The sequence below is a fragment of the Metopolophium dirhodum genome, chromosome 1, assembly GCF_019925205.1.
Source record: "Metopolophium dirhodum isolate CAU chromosome 1, ASM1992520v1, whole genome shotgun sequence".
Taxonomy (NCBI): Eukaryota; Metazoa; Arthropoda; class Insecta; order Hemiptera; family Aphididae; genus Metopolophium; species Metopolophium dirhodum.
In genome coordinates this window covers 71,527,725-71,554,327 of record NC_083560.1, presented here as the reverse complement: position 1 = coordinate 71,554,327, position 26,603 = coordinate 71,527,725, and the positions used below count along the sequence as shown (strand labels likewise).

Sequence of the window (26,603 nt, the reverse complement as noted above, 5' to 3'; positions counted from 1 at the left end):
AGGTACGTAACATTATGCAAAATTAAAATATCAATCTGTTGTAACTGTTGATTTTGTAAAATATACCTATTCATTATGTTTTTGTATTTACTTTTAAATGGGATTAGGCTCTAGCAAGTTAACTATTTTTTGACCACAGAAAGCCTTGTAAACATTTTGATTTTTGATGACTGTTTTTTGTTTGCTTATTAAATACAATTTTTCTGAATATTTTTAATAAGTACAATTTTTTTTTTAATTATACTAGTATGTAATTAAAGTCCAGTACCTATTTAGATTTTAGACATGTTATATAGTAAAAAAAAAATGAGTTACGTGGACTCTAATGCCTATAATAAAACGAATAGGTAGTTAAATAATTAGTTTCCTATTGTCTTATTTCTTATAGTTCATAGAAAAAGGTAACTACTGTACATTGATTAACCTAGTTTAGTTAAAAACAAACGTTGCGAATTTGGGTAAAACTTTTATATTTTATTATAAATAACATAAACATGAACACTTACTGTTTTTTTTTTTTGGGGGGGGGGGTCATAAAAAGTTCTGTTTTATCCAGATTTCTCAGCACCCCTATTAACCAATATTAACCCGAATAATAACGGTTTTAAAAACCCAAATGTTTGTTTAAATTTTTTATTCGGGTGTTTGAACACCCAAATACATCCAGCACCCAAAACTCGAAACCCGAATAAATGATTCGGGTGCAAGGCCCTGGTTAAAAATGTATATCATTCGAATCTAACTTATATGGAAATACTGTATGAAGTATTAACACTATATATCCTATAATTTAGTTTTGGGTTGGAAAAAAATTAAGTACGCTAGCAAATAAGAAATTATCTTTTTTTTAACTTAATAAAAAGTTAACAAAACGTGTGTATTAACTTTTAACTTAACTGAGTTAACCTATAGTTAAATTAACTTTTAACTTTTTGTTATTGGTACATATTAACTTAACTTAACTGAGTTAAAAAAAATCATTAACTTGCCCAGCCTTGATAATAACTTTAAAAAAGACGAAACCTTTTTTTGCATGCGGTTTAAGTGATGGGATGGTTTCGGACCTGGCTGTTGCTATCGTACGGACGGAACCAACTGATTTCCATGCGACCGGACCTAGACCGAAACATGGAGTATGCGTTGGGAAAGACCGCGGTGTGGCAGCCCTCCTTTAGGACCGTACTCCAGAAAACCTGCTTCGTCCTGCTCTTGGTCCGGGTCCGGTCGTTGCCGTCGAACCACGTGACCCGGTACAATAATTCCGGTGGTCGTGGGTTAGCTCGATATTGGTCGAGGTTCGATATCGAGTCCTGTGGGCTCTTCACCATGAACAGTCCCGTCTGTATCCGCGACCGCGTCTGTCGTGACACCAGCACCCACATCATGCCGTACGCCGAACGGACCAGGTACGTCCGGCGCTGGTTCCTTGTAATTGTTTGGAGGTCGGTCACGTTCAGCAGGTTTGTCTGAAAAAACGCGAGAAAACAGTGGTTTTTTCGGTTAACATAATATTGTTTATACTATTGTTTATAGTATACGAATAATAATAACAGTTGGGGAAATATGTATTCCAAAAGAATCACAAAAGCAAAAAAACGATTTCTAGTAATGCGACAGCAATTGAGCGCGTTAGCTTCTTAGTGGGGTTGTCCGGTCTTGAGTTGTGTGCATAATAGTTATAAAGTTGCAGCACAGCAGTACTATTTACAGTCGTGGTATACATTAGGCTTAGATAATAATTATTTCTAAGACATTAGGTTTTGAATATTTTTGTTAAGAACATAATATTATGATGGACACATAATTCTATGACGATGCACAACCGTGCGTAGAGTAATTGTGTCTCAATATCGTTATATTATCCTTACCGAAGACTCAACGGTGACACCGGGGTGCACGTTGAACACGTGTTCGTACAGCTGTTCGTACATGCCGACCCACTGACACACATGTACCAGACACGGCACATCTGGCACGTACCGACACACGGACTCGTGTTCGTTGACGTGTTGAACGGGAACCAGATCGGGGCACCCGAACGACCAGTTTGAGCACGCCACCTTCACCACCGTGGTCGCCTCAGCCAGTTTGATGACCATGGCCGACATGCTCGTGGACTGCGCTATCGACGTCCGGCACAGCGGGCACAGGGTGTTGGTAATGCTGGTGTTTAACAGCGTCTGCATGCACGACTGGCAGATGGCATGCCCATTGGGGCAGAAGCACGACATGACAGACATCATGGTCAGACATATTGGACATTCCAGAGCACGACGGATCTGCTGGGAGATGGCAACGATCTCGGTGGTCTCAGGCTCCAGTGGCAAAATGGAAGCCGCCGACACAAACGACGGCGGCACCGCAATTACCTCAGCCGTTGATGCCGCCGCTGCCACCACCATCTCCGTCGTTCTCGCAGTCGACGACTCTGCCGCCTCCACTGAAGTAGTCGCCGTCACCACCAGAGATGTCATCACGATCACGTTATGTCAACCACTGCTGCAATAAAAGATACGTGGCAATGTGCCGTCGGATTTTCGTCTCACGTCACGTTTACGACAATTTATCTAAACACGACTTTTGTAATATATTATAATTGGCGACGCGGGTCACATCGTTTTGTTTATTATGTGTATTACAATTGTATGTATTTATTTTAAACAATCTGGTCGTCAAGCGATTTGTTTATCATTGAACTCACATTTTTCATAATAGTAGGTTAACGATATAGATATAAAGAGGACGCTACCCACCCAAATTATGAGAGCAAAAACATGGTTCATGATTTTAATACTGTGGAGTCTGTAATAATACTAAATTCTCCAAATTTATATTGACAAATAAAGGAGAATATTATCTATGCTTAAGCGTTTCGGTTTTTTGATAATTTGTTTTTGATACGTTTTGAAAGTATTGAGTTTTTTACCTACCCATAAAAAGAACGAAATATGTTATCGAAAAAATCAAAACACTGAAGCACAGACAAAGTAAGTTCATAATTGACTAACGAACATGCTAAATATAATATACTATAAATTTATGCATCAATTTTACTTAGTAATTGCAAAATCATTTTTATTACTATCAGGTGATAGGTCTGTGTAGTTACATGTATCCCGTAGACAAACATGTTATTTTGGCATTTATGCAGCTAATTGGATCAATGCTGAAAAAATAATGTATGATCCAAAATTTTAGAATTTAAAATTAATTATTCAACAACGTAATACATTTATAATACTTATGTCATATTAGCCCAACAAAACAAATTAATTGTATATCGTATCTAATCAACGTTTTTGTTTTAGATTCTATTTGGAAGTCATGTTTCCAGAAATAGTTGATCCACTATCTATCTATTCCTACATCACAAATTTACAACAGCAGTAAAGAAATTCCGCTTGAGAAGGCACAACCATAATTATCAACAGAAAAATCGTCCACTACCAAATAAAAATCACTACCTCCTCAATAGATAACACTACAATCCAAATTCTTACAAGAAACAAAGCATTAAGATTATTAAACAGTTTTTTATTTTAAGTGATCGTCCACAGACCAAATAATTCTTAATTTATAATAAATAATTTTAATGATACCTAGAAGGTAGATAAATAAAATATTATAATTAGAAACTTGTATTATATTTATATAGTGTACACTTTGACAGTGACAAAATTACAGTTATGTCATTTCATTTTCAAATATAACTAACACATGCCAGTGCATATAAAAAATAATATAAAGTATTTTATTTAATACTTACCTAGTAATATAGTAGATGTACATAATCACATATTTTTTTAACACATCACAGAATAATATTAAAGCGTCATGTTTCGTTTTTAAATTATTTTAATTAGTGGTGCATAATGAAAGCGTACTAGTTCACTACTGGCAGTTAAATATTAATGACTGGACGTTGTTAAAGGATGAAGTGGTTGTGTGACGGGATGGCCGTAATAGTGCTGTTGAAATATCGACTTTACTTAAAAAAGACAAAGGAATTTTAGATTAAACAGACTTTGATGGCGTGGACAGTGGACGACAAAAATTACTAATCCACTACTACCGCCCAGTCGGGTTACCACTTACCCGAGTTAGGCATAAGTAGTTTTTACCTCAATAGTTCTTTGATGTCGTTCACGCCCTCCGTTCAAAGAGAATTCCGTATTTTTTTCACGTACTTGGGTGCATACGCGGTTCAGATTTTATCTTTGGTGACGTTTCAATGTATAATATTTACGTCAAGTGTCCAAGGGATTTAGTACATAATATAATACCTTCATCATACAACACTCGCCAGCATTATAGTTTGTATTTTTTTATGTCAGAGAAAAGATTATTTCCTAATTGGTTGACATTTATGTATGATTCTGTAACTTGGTTAGTGAAAAATATAATATACTGAATCACCTATAGGTTAAGTTACCTATAGGTGATTCAGTGAGGGTTTTCAATACCCTCTGAGTTATAATTTGAACCATGATCAGATACTTCAGCAAATATGGTTCAAATAAAATTGATTTCGAATGACTTACACTAAATTAATAATCCGGGGACCGGGGTGAGTTAATGAGTTGTTGACTTAAAACTACCAAACTTAACAAGGTGTGACTCTTTTACAGTTATAAATATGGGTTTGTGTTATGTGTTACACTTATGCGCGGATAAATAAAATACATTATTAATAAAGCATATTTATCCAAAAAGCATTATTAAACACTAACTATGCTTATAGTTTTCAAAATGATGAAATAGTAGATTGGTTACATTCTTCGAGTCTAGTTAATCCAGTCATTGGTACACCAAAATCAGTATTTTATCGAAAAATTACTAACATTTTACACAAGACAAATTCACGTTATATCGATTATTGATAGAAAAGAACTTCCTATATTCATCCCATGAACACATTGAGAACAGAACAGTAAAAATGAAAATTCTACGAGAAATACCATCATACAGAATGTCCCATGATGATACCCATTAGCCGTAGAGGGGGGCTCGCCAAACCAGGTTTTTGCCGTTTTACCTATAAACTAAAAAAATATTAAAAATCATGAGATTAATAAAAATAAATGTCAAAAAGTCAAAATTTTCACAAGAATTAACTCTATAAATAAGTTGATTAGTTTATTCAATTGTTTTAAAAAATAAAAATATAAAAATAACTTTTTTAACTTTTTTACCAAAAAATTTAATTAAATTAAAAAATAAAATATGTGTAGTCCTTGTCTCTGTCAATCTAATAAAAAAAAAAACAGTTTTATGATATATATTTTAATATTTCAGGAGATATCGAACGGGTAAATCCTCACGGGAAACCCTGTATAGCTTCAACGGTTTAAAAACTACTATTACTCTAGATTCTAGGGTCCAGATTACTATTCATTACTCATATGAGATCAAAATGTCTGAAAAATTCAAAAAAATTTCGGAAAACCCCCTTTTTTCCAGAACTTCAGAAAATATGGAAAAAATTAAAATAATACATTTCCTAAAAAAACTGTAGTTTTCAGAAAATTAAAAAAAAAATTGAATAATTGGAAAATTGAAAAATTGTATTCATACTTAAAAATTATAATAATCTAAAAAGGTATAAATAAAACACAGTTAAAAAAATAGATAAAGAAAACTGTCATTGTCTTTTCACATTATTTCGTCATTACAACGTACGTATCATTATTGTATTCGTCTAGGTGTTGTCTAACTATTAATTCTGACGTCTAGTAAGTATTTTAAAGTTTTTATATTTTTAAACTTGGTGAGTAGATAAAAAGTAAATAGTATTACTAACTGCATAGTAAATACTTAATAGTTATTATTAAGAATTATTATTATTTATAAAAAAAAGTATAAAAACCGCAAGATTCATCCACTACAGACTTTAAGTGATAGTATATTAATGCATTATGACTATCAACCATCATTATATATTGGATTGTTTCCGCTTGACATTACTTTTTCAATTCTCTAGGAAACAAATTTATTTTCATGACATTTTTAAATTTTTATAAATTATTATTAATATTATGCCCCCTAATTGTTCACAAGGTTAGGTTATAATTTATAAGTAGATATATACAATATAATTATTTATGAATCAAAAAGTAAGATTTCATTTTTATTTATAAGTCAGCTTAGGTATATTACCTACATTTTAAATTCAATATTTTAAACTAAATAAATCTACTATAAATAATTTATCAACATAAAATATAGATGCAAATTCGATGCATATTTTCAGATAATATAACCTAAAAACTAACAACTAATTAACTAATATTGTGCAACTTTCTAATTCCGTAAATCTCCGTAACTCTTGAATATTATAAGTACCCCTGGTAGAATAAAATAAAATATTTTTCAATATTTTTTTTGTTTCCTGTTTATTTCTTATTTTTATTCTGAGTCTTTACTATAATTATGTTAATTAATTTTAAAGTGAATATTAAAGCATTTAACAACATGGCAAATGTTGAGTGGGATTACTACAGTTAATATATTATTATTGTAACATTATTTTTATTTTACAACATTAACAGAACAATTTATTAAGTTTGAAAATGTAATTAATATATTGAACAACATACATGTTTTAAGATATAATGACAAGCTAATATTGAATTCATGACAATCGTATATTGAACTTATTCAATATTGCATATTTTTCACAATGTTATTTAAAGTCTAAACATTCAATATATTACAGAATATTAAATTTACAAGATCATATATTATTATTATTCTTATAACAATTTTCAATAAGACAATACATAACACTATGGCACTACAAACATGTTAGAGTGTCTACTACTATATAGTAAAAACACTAAAACCGATATTATTATCTTTACTAGGTACTCATCTACTCAAATTTAAAATTACGAATTTGTGTTTTTTTATTTCAAGTTTTTCAATCACAATGTACATGTATAGATACTTATATATCTACTACAACTCTTTTTCCCGCTACTTACATAGATTAAGAAAAACAATATTAGCATTCCTTATTATTCAAACGTAGGCACCTATTACCTTAAAGTGAATTATGCAGTAAACTATTGGTATACAAGGTAATGATTAAGTAAATAAGGAAATGACACAATGAAATATTGATCGTAAATACCATTGAAAATCTAAGTGCATATATACCTAATAGCTATCTGGTATATATACAGTGTTCATTTTGACTGGATAATTTGTAGCTCAAGGCACCAAGAGTGCAGTATCCCAGATAATATGAAAACGTTGTGCTCTAAACTTTCTTCGGTTTGGTATAATTTATGACGATAATTTTATGCAGATTCGAGCATGAAGTACTAAACGTAAAACTATTTACTGCTTTTTAAATAGCAAATCAATATTTTTCGATTTCCAATAAAAAGGCGCCCCATACTTCAGTTTTATTAGATGCCTTTCGGCAAATATCATGTATAACTAAACAATTTTGGTTTCAACATAGTACAATTTCAAAAGTCCCAATAAACTGAACGTAGTAAAATTATTTATGAACATTTTTGGGGTACATTTTTTTTGATTACTTCCGGTTTGAAGATAAAATACTACACGTAGATGTTTCTGTTTATATACTTTAGAAAACAAATATTGTTATTATATATACTATACGTGTATGTACATACATTAATATTATTACATGTTTGTATTTTGAAATATATAAGATAAGAAGCATTATAAAAAAACCATTATACAATATTATATTAAATTATATTATAACAGTTTCTTATATTATAAAATGCTCTTAAAAATGCACGTATTTGTAGCATTCCGAAGAATATCAAAAGCACATTACTTACAATCCATAATAGTCATCAAGAAGTAAGAAAGTTAGTGTAAGGTTGAAGTTACTTTTATCAGCAACTTCTGACTTAAAAAACTAGTTAGGTACTTTCTTTATAAAGTAACTGAGTTAATAGATTAGTTATGTTGTTCACGAATTTATTGAACAATTTAATGAGTTAAGGAAGAAGTTAAATTTAAATTTATTTTTAATGTGCACAATATTTTTCAAACACTTTGAAATACCATTATCATTAAAATGCAAAAAAAATATTTTTTTTTTATTAACCATTAGATAAATTGGCAACTAAAGATTTTTATAACATTTTTAAATATCTACATTAAATACCTACCTTACATTTATAAATAGTTTTGTTTTTTTTTGATATTTTTAATTTATTTAGTTAGGAATTATCACTAACTGACTAACTTGCCTACCGTATTGTGTATTAATCATTAGCATTTGAACTTCAGATTTTACCTATTATCTAAACTATGTGTAAAACCTTCAAATGTTTAATATAATACCTAGGCTTGATGTATAATGACAACAAAAATTATAATAAAAAACGTGGATTAAATAAATTTTAATTTAATTTGTAATAAAATTTTAAGCAAATAAAAAAAAATGATTTGTAAATCGTTTAAGCTTACATGTACCTATAGCAATATTATATATAAAAATTTATGTTATCAACCATATTCAAAAATGTACATAACTATGTATTTGGATAATTATTGCTTCTTAATGGAAATTAATAATTTAATTTAGATTATAAACAGAATAACTTTTATCAAAAATAATTTAGATCAATAAACTTTTTTTAGATTCTGAGCGGAGCGATGAATGTATGAATTTTACAATGTGTATTTTTTTATTTTTTTTTTTGTGTCTGTCATCACCTTTTAGGACAGTAATAATGCTTAGATTTTCTTCAAAAGTATCTTATCAGATAGGAAAGTGAATCTACTTCGTATTTTGGGGGGTCAAAAGTAAAATTTCCCAGTAGTTTTCAAAAGCGCCGTAAAAAACAAAACAAAACAAAAATTAAGGGAAAACGTGTTTTTGAGAAAATCGATTTCTGTTTTCTGTTCAACTCTAAAACACCATAGGTACATGCAATTTTGACTGAATGTTTATATTAGCATTGTCTATATACCATAACATTTTCCAAATATTTTGACTTATTTTGAGCTGTTTACGGACATTTTCGGTTTCCATTTTTTTTAGTTTTTTTTTCTATAAATATCAATAAAATGTTATTTGAAAGAACTTGAACATTTAATAGAAGGCTCCTAGTATATTGTTTCAAAGGCAGATGAAAAATATTAAAAATCCATTGTCATAATTTTTTTATAAGCATTTAAAGTTCAAATATTGACAAAATACGTAAAATTTTAACTATGTAATTAGGTACAACAGTTACCGTCAGTCAATTTGTTTTGAATAAACAATTCCGAAACAGTAATTATTTTTATTTTGAGAAGTATAAACTATTCCATTATTGTATTAGGTGAATTCTAATACTTAAGTAAATAATTTATAGTAAATACTAATAGTATTAAGGTGACTTGAATAAAAAAAAACTGTTTCATTAAAATTTTATCGGCACAAGCGCAAAGTACATATACCGTACTACCGGCTAACGGTCTGATTAAAATACGTACCATATAATATTCGTATTATATGCCTCATAAATGGGTTTTTTATAGGTTGTATACTTGTATGCTGTATATGTTTAAAATAATATGCCACACAAACACATTTTTAACACGGTTATAAAAATTGTTACCAATAAAATACGGTTTTTATTACGCGTAGTGGATTTAAAACTGAAAAGTACATATGTGTCTTGATGTCTGTAAAAAAAAAAATCGGTTTACTTTATTCGGTTTTGTTCGCAGTGTGAAAAAAAAAAAATAATTTATATGTTTCTATGCACTAACATTTTAAAAAGTGAACATTTGTCACTAGTTTACAGTGTATTTAAAAATACAGTACAAACTAAATGTTTCAATTTTATAAAAGATGTAATGAATTTATAACAATTAAATTGTTTTTTTGCGGTTTTTTCTTATCTTTACATTTTACAAAACTGTTAGATTACGATGATAATATAGTACCTACATGGCATAATGTGGAATTAAATGATAATCTACACGAAATAATTGAAACGTAGAACTAGCTTTTCACAAAATCATAATAAATAGGTATATCAATAAACTAATTAACAAATTTTCCAACAATTTCCTGATAAGTAAGACATTTTTCACAATGTCGACGGTTTGGTTTTAGGTTTTTGCATTCTGTACATATTAAAATATTAAATATTATTATGTATTATAACACTAGAATCTATATACAACTATAATTGGAAATATCTGTATTTTTTTGTTGGCCAAATATTGATGTATAGAAATAAAACGAAAGTCACATTTTGCAAAAATAAATTAAAGATTGTCAATGAAAAATAATATTATAACTTCCTTTTTTCCACATAAAACTGACAATCATAGACTATGTATATTCATAGAACAATAACTATGTGTTTTATTTTATAGACCATATAATTAAAACACTCTTTTAAATTGCACTTATTTTATTTAGTACGTTTCAATATTTTCAATTTGAATGGTTATGGTTCATTATTAGTATTTGGTTACACACCAATAATTAGTGCAGTTTGATTAAAATAAAATTGCTTAAAAAAATATTTTTCAACTCCCTAAAATAATAATATGCCTGTATGACTGTACCTATATTTATTAATATTGGTTATTACTTGTATATAACCACATTTGTATGATAGTTTCATATAAAAACTATTCGAACGGATAAGCAATAATTTTGTTCCGGCCATAGTGTCTATATACCTACCTACTACAGTAATCAGGATAAACGGTCGACATATTCGATTACTGCCGAAAGCCTTGAATATTAATTTGCATATGTAAATTTCACGAATTATTAACGAACTTAAGGGCCGATTTTAAAATGTTGGTTTGGGTCAAAGGGTTTGATAAAAGAGCCTATATATATATATACATATATATATATATACATATTATAGAGTCTCGCGTCCCGCCTCCACACCCGTGGTTCGCCGATCTAATATATCAGTTGTACTTGTTGTATGCCCGTACATACAGCATACGCAGGCGGTCTCAAAGTGTTATGCCCTCGGCCAAATATCTCCCCATGTGATCCAAGAGAATTTTATGAACCTAAGCACATACACGCTCACGTAATATACCATCTGGTCAGGATTTGTCATTACTGCGTACGTGATTTAAAATGGCCACTTGTCCTTTTCGAGGTATTCGAGTATTTTTATTATTATAATTTTGTCGTTATCCTTCCGTCAAAAACATCTTTTGATATCAAATAACTATGTTATTTATATAGACTTCCTTTACTTTGTCCGTTACAGGGTAAAAAGGAATTTTTTTACAACGATCGTATAATATACATTTTCTCATTTGTGTCGAATATATTATTATAATATTATGGACGTATATTATATTGTGTGTTTTTTTAATTAAGATAAGTAAGTAAGTATTAAATACTTAAACACGGAAATAAAAATAAATTACAGTATAAAACAATAAACTTAATATTTATTTTTGAAAATTTAGTGAAATACAAAACAGCATGATATTGTAGCATTATTTATTAAAATAAATGTTTGAAACAAAAATGATTTAATGGCATGCTAAAATAGGTTAATCTATATACTTTTACAATGGCAACATTAATATTTCATCTAGTTATTTTAAATTACTTAAACTTTACAACTACAAACACAGGACGCGTATTAGGTATGACCATATGAAGTATAAGTATATCATTAAACATTTATTATCATAATGAACGTACATTTTTTGAACAAAACAAACGAATACGAAATTAGTATGGTTTGAATTTTTTTCCACATATACCTATTATTATAAATATTTTTAAATTATAATATAATATAATTATAATTTGAAATATACCAAATGAACACGAGTACATAACAATACAGTATAACATCATATTATATAAAATTGAATACTTATTGAATATTACTCTCCGATAGGATGATCTTAATATTATGCCATTAGAGTCAGCAAAATTATTCAATGTAGCATATTTTACTATTTTTGAATTTTTAGTGTGTATGCTAATAAAAATAATACATAACAACCAAATAAAATGCTGTTAGAATGAGTAACATAGCAAGTATACTTTAAAAATATTTTAATAGGTAACTTTTATAAATACAAATGTTAAGTATTCTTAACATGTACCTATGGTGGCCCTAAAAAAAAAAAAAATTCCTTACCACAAAATGTAACGAAAAAACTGAAATCTCTGTTTAATACGCAAGTTACCCTCCAACTATCGCCCCACTAAAAAATTATTACGTCACGTACAAACAGTAATTTAGTGGTCCACTGTTTTTTTTTTTTTTTTGTGCACCTGTAAAATTATTAATAAACAACCGCATTGCCCATTAGACTAGTAACTACTCCGATGCGAAGGGTCTTCAACAAATGTATTATGCTTATTTTTAGTGTTTTGATAAAAAGATAGAAGTTGTAATAAATAAAAAAAAATCGTTATTCGTTTCGTTACAAAGAATCACTAAAAGTTGCTTCTCGGAGCAAATTGGGGGCGCGGTGGCGCTGTCGACTACATTGTCGTTTTATTATCATATAGTGCAGGTTGTAGTGCGTGTTGGTTATGTCTATTTACAGTATTTAGGGCAGTAGCATTAATAGTCGTGGGCGTGCATATCATACACGGTGTACGTAAATATTTCAAAGGCCACAATATAGATAATAATAGTATGTGCACTGTGCGCATGGGCGTATTGCGTATATATAGCTGAGGCTTAAACGGATTTTAAGGCTCCACGGAGTCATTGTGAGTACCTACCTCTTCGTGTAATTAAGAGCTGATACTATTAACGAAGGTACCTACCTAATATACACTAATTCTCTCGGTCAATGTTTTTCAAACACTTATCAATTTGCTTTTCTTCGTAGGTACTTTTTTCAAATTATATACGATTTAATCCCATAATAATATATTAATAACTTCATGTTGCAAACATTTTTATGTGTATACAAATTGATTACTGAACCAATAATGTATATTATTTATACTGTAAAGGAAGAGAAATTTCAAAGACTTCTGAAAGAAATTCAGACTCAACACTTCTCTAACCTAAACTTGAAACGCGTAAACATCAATAATAGACTATTTGTAACGGTCAAAGGCGTTAACGTCAGATATAACGTCAATGGATAATTCAGTCATATCCCTAAAAATTAAAAAATGTTGAAATTGTACATACATTACCCGGTCAATAGTAGTGAGTTGGTTGTTGACGTTAAAAAAATATTATCTACCTAAGACAATCGCACGGAACCGCACTAACCGGCCTGTATAGTTTATTATACCAGTACCTTCATTTATTGTCTTCCAGCTGTACAGTTACTGGTTGATATAGCTATATATGTGATTAATGATTATTATATTATCAACGACATGAAGTAAAATTACAACAGCAATATCCCATTCTACTTTTTTAGGCAATACAATCAATTCTAGTATCGTACTATAAAAACGGTTACACTTTACCTCTAGTTTACACGATAAACACGAAAATCAACAACTACAGGCATGATTTGGATGGGGTTGGGTATGCTTAGCATCTATATAGGCCTTAAATCGTGCCTCATAATGTATTCCACTTATAGTGAATAAGCTCTTATTTCATATTAATAAACATGTAATACGATCAGTGCAAAACCATAATTATATGTGAATATTGAAAGGGGGAGGTGTTGATTATTATATAACCATGATCATAATATAAAACAAACTGAAAAATAGGGGGCTTCAGCATCTCAAGTTTTTCATTCGACTTAAGTTAAAAATTCGTAATTGCAAAATACGTCAAATGCTATATACCATGGATAGATCTACTGCATTATTTACGCGTACTATGTGTTGAAGACATATTATAGAAGAGTCACAAGATGTCTGCAACTTCTATTGCGCATGTGTATTTGTACTCGTATCATAGATATCACTTAAACAGCGGTGATATCATAGATATATAAAACAACTAGATAGCCGACTTGATTAGTATATTTAAGTAGGGCAGCCATTATGTCAAGAGGAAAAAATACGATTGATTAATCCATGACATTCATAACCATGTCATGGAATATAATATTGTTTTTTGGTAACAACCATTGAACTATTATATTAGGTCTATGATTATAAGATTATCCTGTGTTTTTTTAATTATCATTAATCATTATTTAGGTGTTATCCACGAACTAAGATAATATCACAGAATATAACAATCAGAATGGACACTGATAAAAATTTATACAGGCAGCATAGGACGAAGGCTTGAGTCAGTCACTGCAGGTCCGCAGTAGGGCCAGTTCATTTAACAGTTTGACCATTAATACACGAAAAATAAATATGGCATACTTTTATACGATAAAATGTACTATTTTAATTTAATTGCTTTAAAACAATGAGTTAACTCTTCACCGGACATCCGGACACAACTAATAGTTAATACTAGTATTGGAATAAAGTAGTATTAAAAATACTTTTAAAACACTAGTATAAAAATGCCCTTTGCGATTACTCACTAAGTATTTGAATACAAATACAAATATTTAATACAATATTATAAATACAATTTTTTTTTATTTTTAGGTACCTTAATTATGTTACTACTTACCATAGATTTTAAAAAAATTGAAATAAAATAACATGTCCGACTATGTGAATACATGTTCAGGTATTTCATTCATATTGATTCAATTAAATTACAAAAATAAATAAAAAGTGGTATTAACTATTAATATAGAATTATTTTTAAAAATTCCGATACGTTAATATAATAGAGATAACAATAAAACGTGGTATCATGGCAAATTCAGTGCTACCAGAAATGAAAACGTTAAGATTTCATATTTTCCCAGATCATGCCCCTACTGCGGACCTGCAGTGGTTGATTCTCTATTATCAGCCCGCCGCCGAGAAGTGTCCTACCCCTGATAATATGGACTGGTGGCGACATGATGGGCGGGTGGTAGTGGTGCGGTCATGTTTTAAAACGTAGTTTCCGTAGAGAGGGAAATCTTGCAACCGAAGCGATCGTAGTGTTATTTTCATGAACTACCAAGTATCAACTATTCAATTTACTGTGTTCCGTTCGTTTGCTGGTCGGCGGGCGCGTGCCGTGCAGTGGGTTGTATTCTTCTTTGTTATCTATTATTTTTACCTAATATATTCCCTCGTAAATTCGTAAATAATAATATAAATATTAAATCGTGTTTATTATTAATTATTAGTATGAATTCATGCTAAACGCTAATACCTATACGGCTATAATACAATCTACTTAATAATATACAGTTATATATATAAATGATTGTAACATTATTTATCAAAAAATTTTATTTTAACTGTTATATGCCCAGACAGTTTTTCAGTCAGGCCGTTTTGGCCCGGTGTACACTGGGTGTCTGGGCGTCTTGCGCTTGAAAGTGGCCGTGGGTACTTGATTCTTGTGCAAGCATGTACAATTTTAACTTATTGTAAGATGTAAGATGTAACACTTTAAGAGAACAGTTAGTGAATCGTGAATGTTTTGACTGTGTATATAACTATTTAATTAAAAAATATTTTTAATTTTTATACGCTGATCAGCAATGTTTCAATAAGAAATCGATAATCTGTGGCTTACAATTTCAAACCATTTTAATATGTTGTATTTATTTAAATAATTTGAAAGAGTGTCAATACTTTCAAATAGATAGCGTTTCAGTCACTTAATTTCTCCCACTACAGAAATACGGTTGAATAACTTGACCGCAAATATTAACACCGTCGCCAGTCCATACTATCTTAGTTCATGGTGTTATCATATAACTGATGGCATAAATTAAATATTACATGGATTAATCAATTGAATTTTGCCCTCTTGACATATGGCTGCCAGACTTCATAGGTCTTATGAGGCTGAATCACGAGTAGGCAATATTGTTGTTTGATATATAAAATATGGGTGACATAAATTGCAAGTGATAACGGTTGTACCAATCGTACACATGAATGCGTGATATAAATCACACTCATCATTGCCCCAAATCTTTTTAATTACGTTGGCTTTAAAATATCTAGTCAGTAGCTCTATTCCTTGCCAGGCACCTATTTTCCATTGGACACTTTGGGCACGTGCCCAGGGACCCATGGTTGATGGAGCCCCCTAGTTCTTGCCAGATCACCAACCGGTACCCGATATTTATTACCGATTTTAATAAAATAGTACTCTGTTCAAGTCGTAGCCCCTCATTATACCACTGCCCAAACTCTCAAAAAGGTTTAAGATGGCCTTGTCCATTGTTTATGGTCTAAGATAAAAAAAAAGTCTTTCTTTCTACCACATTCCGGCACTCTTTCCTCTATAATGTTAATCTATCCGTTGTTTGCCTATCCATTCTTTAATATGTATGGTAACAACTATACAGATGAAAGCGAGTAGGTACCGTGGTATATAGGAGGTACCTACACAATATAGCGGTATACGCTCGCGTTATTATAACATTTTCCCGTTTTTTCCGTATTTTGTTTACCGCGTGTGAGCGGATAGATTTCTCGGCGAGCACGCTGAGCACTGTTACCCCCGGCAGTTCGGTGGAAAACAACGAGCAGGCCGCAACGGCGGCTGTCACCAGACGTCGAGAAATTTACAATGCAAATTTCCCAAAACCCCGCGGGCGACTGTATTCCCGTGGTGGCCGTTAACGAACGTTCCGAAAACATCGCGTCCCACACACGACGTGTCGAGACACGACCGCGCACCACGCGCCAATTACGACGACCACCGCAACATTACACACGCGGCGGCGAAAAGCGAACAATACTTGTAGCTACCTACCTAAAATACAACCACTATACCTACGTATTACGTACCTGCCGTCAATTTCGAATGTGTGCACGCCGTGCGTGTGTTTGTTTGTGTAAGAGAAAATTTAGAGACGGTAAAATGTCACGCAGTGTGCTAATTTCGCGAAGAGTTTACCCCTCTAACACGCAAAGTGTATGTATACAATGTGCACACAGCTGAACACTGTGAGTGACGATCACCGGCCACCGGCTTATGTAATACACTGCTCGGACTACACCACGGCGAGCACACCTCTGCTGAAAATAGACTTCAACATTTTGTCAGCTAAAATCTTTGAATTTTAAATTTTATGACAGGTAAAATATTGTTATCATACCATATTAGTGTATTACGATATTATTATGATAATATAATGATAATTATCATGTTACATGAAATCTGAAACGGGGCATAATCACGCGCCACCTAGCGAAATAACCAAATCTCCTGCAGTGGTTATTAACAACTATTACACTCGTTGTTCTTTTATAACCCATGTTGAATGATGTAAGAACCAGGAAAATTTACTAACTCAATATATCAAATTGTTTAGGAGAACAATATGTAGGTATTTTTAACTTCATACTGTAACATATCGATTCGTAATAAATTATTTTTTTATAACCATCAAAAATGAAAAGGTGGCCGTTTGAGTATCACTTATATATACCTTAGGTATCGAGTGGGCCACTGTAATGAACGTGTTAAATTTGAATTCAATTATAAACTATTCCATACAAAATAAAGATGCGAAGACAGTCTATCACCCTATATTACCGATTATATTTTATGATATTATTGCTATTAAAGTTATTTATACTACTACGTATAAGTAATAGACGTTTAATACAGTGGGTTAAATTATTTTTTTGCCAAAAAGTTGCGCTTAAAATTATCATAGGTGTGCATAATATATCTAATATAATAACATAATTTAAAAGTTTCAAGTACCAATGAATAATATTATTAAATTACAACAAAATAACTAAAATCGTTGTTCATCGTTTACACATTTAATTCATCCAACATTTAAACTTAGAATGTCTATAAAAAAAATGTGCTTATAATATAGGTATGTTCTAGAATATATTGGTTCCTATATAAATACTAAAGTACAAATAACCTTGAAATAAATTTCCTATTCTTAAAGGTATAAAAATTGAACATTTTATCAATTTTTAACTACAAAATGATTAACACAGTTTCGTGGTTTTGACAAATTTTGTAAAAATTTAAACTTCAAATGCTTATAAGGAAAAATTATTCCTATATATCATTAATATATTTAAATAACTTAAAAAAAAAAATTTATGAAGAACCTTGTATAAAATTTTCAAGCTTTTTGACCCAGTAAAATAAAGTTTTTTGTCATATTACTATATTAGATTAAGGACTAAAATAAATGTCTATAAATTGTTCAGAAAAGAGACAAAATATTAACAATGTTTTCATGTATTTAAAAAAAAAAACCTTTTTAAGTATCTATGGTTATTTATTACCATTTGTGATAGCCAAAATGCTTCAAAAGATTTCATATTATAAGTCCCATGTTACGATCAAAATTATTGTACGACGAAATGGCGACGTTTTATATTATGAAGTATGGAATATTTGAAAGAAAAAAGATAGAATTTTTTTCAATATTCATATAAATATTCTATACAGCGGTCATTCTAAATTTAACTTTGTATTTTATTTAAAAATATTTTAAGTTAAGTAAAATTGTGTATTCAAGTTTGTTAATTTAAGAGTAAAATTTCCATCTGACCTAGATAATGGTACAAACATCACAGAAGAATATGCAAATTCAAAAAGCTTTGAACCTTAATGATAATATCTAAAAAAAAATTAAAAAATATATATACATATTCTTAACAACCTGACCAACCCATAATTTTCGGTGAAAATTTAATATTCATCATATTATTTCCATAAAATAATTACAATCTAAATAATAAACACGCATATAATTATCATCATGGCCGAGATGTAAATAATTCAGAAAAACGATTTTTAAATAAAAATGTACAAGATATAATGTTAAACCAGTTGACGCGTTTGAAAATGTTTTGAAAACTCTTGCTAAAAAAAATTATTTTGGTCGTGCCCATTGCATAACGAAAAACCTTTCAAAAAATCGCGGTAAAAAAATTATTTTAATCCTTTTTTTTCGAGTATTGGTTAGTCAAATTATGGTGATTACATGTGGAATTCTTTCAAAACTGCACGGCGGTATAGACAAGCGCTATTTACCGAAATATAGTAAAATTATAACAATATAAAAATATAATTGATGGTCCACAAATTACATTAACTATAACATACGAATTTATAATATTTTTACCTGTTATATTATTGCACTTCAGACTTCAGTACGTCACCACAACTCCACCTAGATCAGGTACCTATAGGTTATATTATATATAATTACGTAAGTGTACGGCAGTAAATATGACGTTTATGTTTGTTATATTGAACGTGATTAATTAACATTACTATATTACACTAACCTGTCGGTACCCATTACAAATGACCCATTTAAATTTTTCTTTTGAATTATGGCTTTGATGACTGAGGTCATTAGTCTGTAAGGTTTGTAGGGTTTATACGGTAGGGTTGGAACGGTTTGTACGGTTGAAAACATGTGTATGTGTGGGCAAGGATTTTGCGCACGGTGAACCCCGATGGTCACCCATCCGAAAACTAGTGACAGCGGCCATTACTTACTTTCAGTCACGTTGCGTAACTGATAGCAGCCATTGCGCCAAGCCAAGCCACTTTACGAATTTTGTGAGGGCTGAATTCGAATAAAATTGTATATTCTAATTTGTGAAAAATAATGGTATTTTTGTGGTTCTAAATTATGTACAATATTTTAAAGAAACGTAGAGAGTAGTAGTAATAGTTCCGTCAATGAACATAAAAATAACATAAAATCGAAAAATAAAATAATAAATAAATAAAACTTTACACCGATAATATTATTTGTTCTTTTACCTACCTAGTATACTTCTTAGAATATAATGCTAGTATATTTAATAATTGCAGGTATGGATTTAATATTTATTTTTTTAATTGATTATTTTATTAACGTATGCGTCAATATGGTCCACAAGTTATTTTCCAAATTGATACTCTGCTTTTTCCAAAATCGTATCGAGCTTCCGGTGGCTGCACTACCCAATAAATACAGGACGTATCAGCAGTAGCCGCCCTCAAACAATGAATGAGGTAAAATTCGTACACACGTGCTGTGTATAAACCGAATGCACTTCACAATACACCCGTGACCCACTCTCCTCTACTTGCCTAGTCACTACCCATTTGTACCCAGAAATGTAAAAAAAAAAGGTACAATAAGTGTCTAAGTTGGGTGAGTAATTTGAAGTGAAAACGGACGCCTTGTTGTAAAGTGTAACCGAGTTATACCGCGACGTAATCAGTGTGGGTACTTACCTACATTTGTATTAATTTTAAACTTAGTTTTGCAGCGTCACGACAAAAAATTTATTTTGATGTGCACAGGATTTCTTAGGTATATGATACTTGAGCACAGCTATTTATGGGGTCGATGGAAATCATCAATTTGTTTTCGTCTTGCAACCGCCATTCTATCACGAACACATAAACATCTTTACAATATGCCTTTTCTTATTTTGACAAACCGTTACATTGCTTACAATATCGTAATAATATCAATATAATATCAATAACGACAACGCCGACATAAAAATATATTTATTATATAAGCATACAATAAGCTACAAGTTAGTGGAGTCATATTCATCGTTTATTGAATAAGTATATTATCAAAATAACAAATATCGTCACACACATGTGCTCAGATATATGCTCAGTGCTTAATGCTCACATTGCCAGACCACCGGTATAATAGTCATATTATACTGACCGTTCCATTCAACCCCTTTGGCGTATTTAATTTAGATTAGGTATATATTCACGCACTCTATGCACATGCGCACAAGATAAATTGTTATCAATGAAATCCCTAACTTATCATTTTAAATAGAAATCATTTAATTTTATAATTGAAAACATTAAGACACATAATTATTTGTCTAAGATTTCAAAAACAAGAAATCCATCATTGGTTTTTTTGTCACAAATATTAATTTTAATAAACATTCCAAGAAATATTATACGGATATTATTGTTATAAATGCATGTATCTTAAAAAAAAATATGTAAAATATTTAATCATACCTACATGAATAAAATACAATAAGAAAATACATTTATATTTCCTTATAAAAATACATTAATAAAAACAAACATAAATACATTTGGTAAGTATTACTAGATTCAAAAGTATTATCCTTGACATTTTATGCTAAAAATTATGACTTTATCATAATATTATATTATAATATATGAATAGTGAAAAACATTAACATTTATCAGCGACTCATTGTTTCATTAAAATATAAAATAATGTGAATAAAGTTAATTAGCAGTTACAATTACCATCTAGAGCAAGTTTATGCACAAAGCTCATTTATTATTATTAAAATTAACACCCTGTTTGTATACAAGCCGGAAATATGCATATTTAATTAATGTACGAATAAAAACTTTACCATTGAAGTAAGATTCCGTTAATAATGAACTCAAGAGATAACTTCAAGTTCATAATAGTGACACCATTTTATTTTTTTTTTATTGATATAATTTTGAGTAGGTATATAAAATATTACTCATGTTAAATGTCTTCAATTGCCAATTGGATCAATTGAACGTATAATATTATACTGCGATCTGAAATGTATGTGATATAAAAGTTAAATAATAAATATTTTCTTTTTTTAATAACACCATTTAACAAACAAAACAAAAATAATTTTATTAATATAATTTAGGTATACTTACCAATTTGTTTAGAAAATAGTATCAAGAAATTTAAATTTAAAACTTAGATGAAAAAATATTAGATAATATTGTTTTCATTTTTCGTTTATCAATTCGTAGATTGATAAAAGATTTGTATTTATTCGCATCTATCCGATTATTCCTTGTAAAACATATTATTACCATTGATTATACATAGTATATATTATCTACTACAATGTACTATGTTTAACCAATGATATTACATATTTATATTTTTATAAGGTTCTGATGCAAAAGATATGTTGGATAGTTTTAACCTATTTTTTAAACACAAAATCAGTGAATATATAATAAATAAAGGTAATTTTTATACATATAAAAATATTATACTCAAATATAAAATAATTTAAAATATTTAAACTACTTATCGAATTTGTTTAGTACCTATCATCATAATACCTAACCTACATTAATTATTCGTAGTTTGATAATCATAGACATAGGTACTGTATTCAAATTTTATTCATATTCGTAGTAAGTAGAGCAAACTATGAGGAGACATTGACTTACAAACTTTTTTATGATATGTTTCTCATAATAGTGTTAATTCAAATTCAAATAGCCAACGTGACATTTTTTTCTACGACGAGAAACTTTACCGTGAAGCTTTTTGTACTTCAAACGTCATAGAAATTATAACTCAAAATATTTGTTTTGTACATATTACATATTTAGAAGAATGTGATTTTTATCGTATAATAAATTCTATGGTACAAAAGTTACGTTTTCTGTTCCTTTCAATGTAAAAACAATCCGAGGAACTCGCTCTCGTGTAAGTGTAGTAGGTTTCGAATGTACCTACCTCGTCATTGAGTAAGCCGCTGTAATTAATTTTAACTTTGCTACCAGAAATGACCCTCAATGTTAAAAACTTAAACAAATTATCTGGTCTAAAACATTATGTCAGACACCAAAATAAAAAAACGCAATCATTGTAAAATGTAAAAAGCAATGACATTAATATACCCAAAGATATTTTGTTCAACAAATGTAGTTAATGAAATAGGCATATCGTAAATAGCTCTAATAATTAAGTAAATACATGAATTCAAAAGATTTCCCCAATAATTGTGTTACCCATTTAAACTTTAAGAACATTTAAAATAAAAAATATTAGTAGTTTAATCGAACGAATTTATACACTTCGCAAACGCCAATTTTTATTATTTACGAATATGATAATATTATCCAGTGTCGTGTTCACGGAGGGTGTATATTAGGGTTTAATCTATATGCCACGTTCTATAATTGATCTGAGATAATATATTCATTACTATTTTATTACAATATGTAAATAATAATAACAATACAATTAACATTTTTTATCTTTATGGCTGCCGTTAAATACAGTAAGCCACCTGCAGTACCATTTTGGGAAGTCGTTACAACTTTACTAATTTGATACTTCATGAAAGTTATATTGATAAATATCTTCTAAGAACATTATTTTTATTAATACTTCCTTTTTAAAATATACATTTTTATTTTTTGTTGTGCATATTATAATTTTAACAATATTATAAATTAAGAATAATATGATAAAATAAAGGACATATTTATTTATTAAATACCTACACCTATTTTTACTCTAAAATAAGTTAATTTGAATAAAACGCAATTAATAACGCAATGTGAACACTGTAATTTCGGTGTGGGTAACCGAAGTGTTTACAAACTGACCGAAAGCAACAGGCTCGCAACATTATGTGTGCCCAATGTTTAATTCTATTGTGCGTATATTTATTTGGCATACCGCCTGGTCATATGGTGGCAGCCACAGGCAATTCCGGTTCATCGGAAATTTATTGTTCCAAAAGGACCATAACTGGAGACCCTATCGGTAGATTTATCATTTTCGATTTATTGGCACCGTTATCCCAATTGTTTTCCAATTTACCAGCTATACAATTACACAATTGGCAGACCGTTTATAATTTTATTTCCTGAAAAAATTACCAACATACCGTGCATGCTTATTTTCACATTTATTATGAATACCTACTAATAAAAACAATATTCTATTCTGGATCTAATATTTCAATGATTTATTTTTTATAAGAATAATAATAATCTATCAATAATATGAATCTACGTTATTCTTTTCTTTTTTAAAACACTAATATTCACTGATTCACTTTTCTCATTGATAATATTTAGTTTTTTATCATTATTTTACAATATAATAGGTGCATTAGATTTCTATCGAGTAAAACTTCTTGTTTGTTTTAAATAATAAACCACTCACGTATGATATCAGATTATTGCGTCAGCCAGCGTTTTCAATCCCAGACCATATTAAAATAGTCAATGACTGTTAGTCATACAAGTTAAATATCAAGATACGACAACTTATCTGTATGATTTATATGAAATATGTACCTAGTATTTATTTGTATTATATTATATAATATTAGTTGATGTCTAGAACTGTACATGATTACAAAATATATAATCCCAATATTATGATAATCGATAAGATGAAATACATTTTGATTAAAAATGAATGACATTAATTTTCATGACTGTGAAATGTGAATGGCAGTATGATTTATAACGATAAACATAATATTATTATATTATTATATGTTTGATATTTCCACAGAAAGTTTACACATGTTCATTGGACGTCGGCTGTGGTGTAGTTTGTGAATAATTATAATATATCTCCGTCGGTCGCAATTAACATGCATTATATATTTTTTAATTATAAATATCATCAATCACTTTGAAACCCAATTTACCAATACATTGCCATCACATTTAATAAAACGTCAAAAGTATCAATAATATCAAACATATTTTTGTTTACAATGTACTTATCCACAATTTTCATTTTATATGATAATTTTGAACACATATTTCAATACCTAGGTAATATGTATACCAACCTAAAGTAATAAAATAAAAATGTTAACAATAAATTATAATAATTAACATTTTCTGCAGGTCATAACTGTAACAAACAGTACATACTTGTAAAAGGCAATGAAAAAAACAGGGAAGTCTCTATTATATCGTATCTTTTGAGGGTATCTCGTAATTGAATAGGTAAGCCACTGTAAGGTATGCGTTAAAATTTAATTCATAAGCTATTTCATATGAAAAATAATTCTGGGTGTAGACAATTTGTCAGCCTCTATATATACCTAAGAATATTTTATAATTTATTTATAATAATATTAGTAATTCATCTTTAAGTAATATAGTATAAGATAGGTTGAACTCATTTTTGCCAAAAAAACATTCTATATATTGAAATAATTACAATATATTTTTTATACAAATTATTTATATAAAAATTGTGAAAATATTATTATCATTTACTTATAACGTATAACTTATATAAGTTAGTGCGGGCATACTATAAAACAATGTTAATATAATCGTGGTAAAAATAACTTCAAATTAGAATAAATAGGTTTAAAATGTAGTTTTGTACCTATATAAAATAATAAAATACGTAAAGCTAATAGATTCAAATCACTCCGATTAATATATTAGGAATTACAATAAAATAATTAAGATATTGGAAAAAACGTTATATTCGTTTTAATATCTAATTTTGTCAAACAAAACTAAATATTATTTTTTATCATATATTTATTATTATGTAATGCCTATAAAAAATCTCGAGACCATATTTTAGATATTTTGAAAATACTTTAATAATTTTCAAACTTGAGATATTAAAATTGAAAATTTAATGAGAATATCTTAACACAAACTATGACTAACTTGAAAAAGAAGCATAAAAAAATCTCATAGGAACTTGCATTACATTTTCCAGTTTTTATTAAAAAAAAACATTTTTATCAACTAAAAAATCAAATAAAACTATATAAGTCAAAAAATTTTAATATCTTTAAATATCTCAAAAAACAAAACTAAATATTTTTAAAACTATATGATGAATAGGAAATGCTTATATGAATATTTGTTTAAGAACATTTCAAGTATCTACGATTATTCATTTTTGGATTACTACAAAAAAAAAAACAAAATCAATTTTGTAAAAAACTTGTGCTGCTTAAATATTCCAGTTGTTCAGTATTTTTTTAATTTATCCCATTTATTTTAAAAATTACTATTCATTTTTACTTATAACTCACCCCTCCTCCAAAAGCACTAACTTCGCCTAATTTCAACCAGAACCACCCTTGATATTAAAAATTGAAGTATTTTTTCTGAGAAAAAACTGTCTACAGACAAAAATAATCATTGTACAATTAAACATTCATGCTCCACTTAGAATCCATAATATATAGAAATAATGTTTATACACATGTATATGTAATGTTTATGTATAATTATACCACGCAGTTATCATTACAACATTTGTCATTAAAATATTACATTTATATAAAATATTAATCTATTATTGTTATCACTATATAGTTTATACTGTTTCAGAGGCAGACCCAGGGGGGGGGGGGGGTTGGGAGGTCAGCTGACCCACAGTTTTTTCCTCGGTAAAATGTGACCTCTCAAAATGACAAACTACATAAATATGTACAATACTACAATAATCAAAATAGAAATAATATTAAATAATAATATGGTTGTTGTAAGTCATTTATAAAATATACACAGGTTTAAGAACATTTCTATGAAAATATAATTATAAATCATAAATGTATAAATATATTATGAATATTATGATGTATAGAAAGATATTATGAATACTGGGTATTGAAGTATAAATAGCGCATACGAAATCGTACGGCCAGCATGTATCAACAAATATTATAATATCGAAAAACTTGCATACCGTAGTAGGTACCGTACGCACGGCTGCCTTTACAAAACATACACCGATTACCTATAGTCGATATGTTTGTTTATATAAATATATCTATTAAGTCAGTAAAATCGCTTTTCTATTTATAGATTTTCTTATCGTATTATACTATTATAAGTGGAATC

At 29.3% G+C, this 26,603-nt stretch overlaps 1 protein-coding gene across 1 annotated transcript in view; it reads right to left on the bottom strand.

The window, feature by feature from the left end:
- The window catches only part of LOC132935833 (E3 ubiquitin-protein ligase Siah2-like), an 89,934-nt gene that overhangs the window by 1,484 nt on the left and 61,847 nt on the right, over positions 1 to 26,603 (bottom strand). The window contains exons 2-3 of the mRNA XM_061002467.1: positions 1,869 to 2,499; positions 1,024 to 1,466 (exon numbers count right to left, since the gene is read on the bottom strand). Coding sequence (XP_060858450.1) covers positions 1,041 to 1,466; positions 1,869 to 2,474 — 1,032 coding nt within the window. The 5' untranslated portion in view covers positions 2,475 to 2,499 and the 3' untranslated portion in view covers positions 1,024 to 1,040. The remainder of the gene's footprint in view (positions 1 to 1,023; positions 1,467 to 1,868; positions 2,500 to 26,603) is intronic.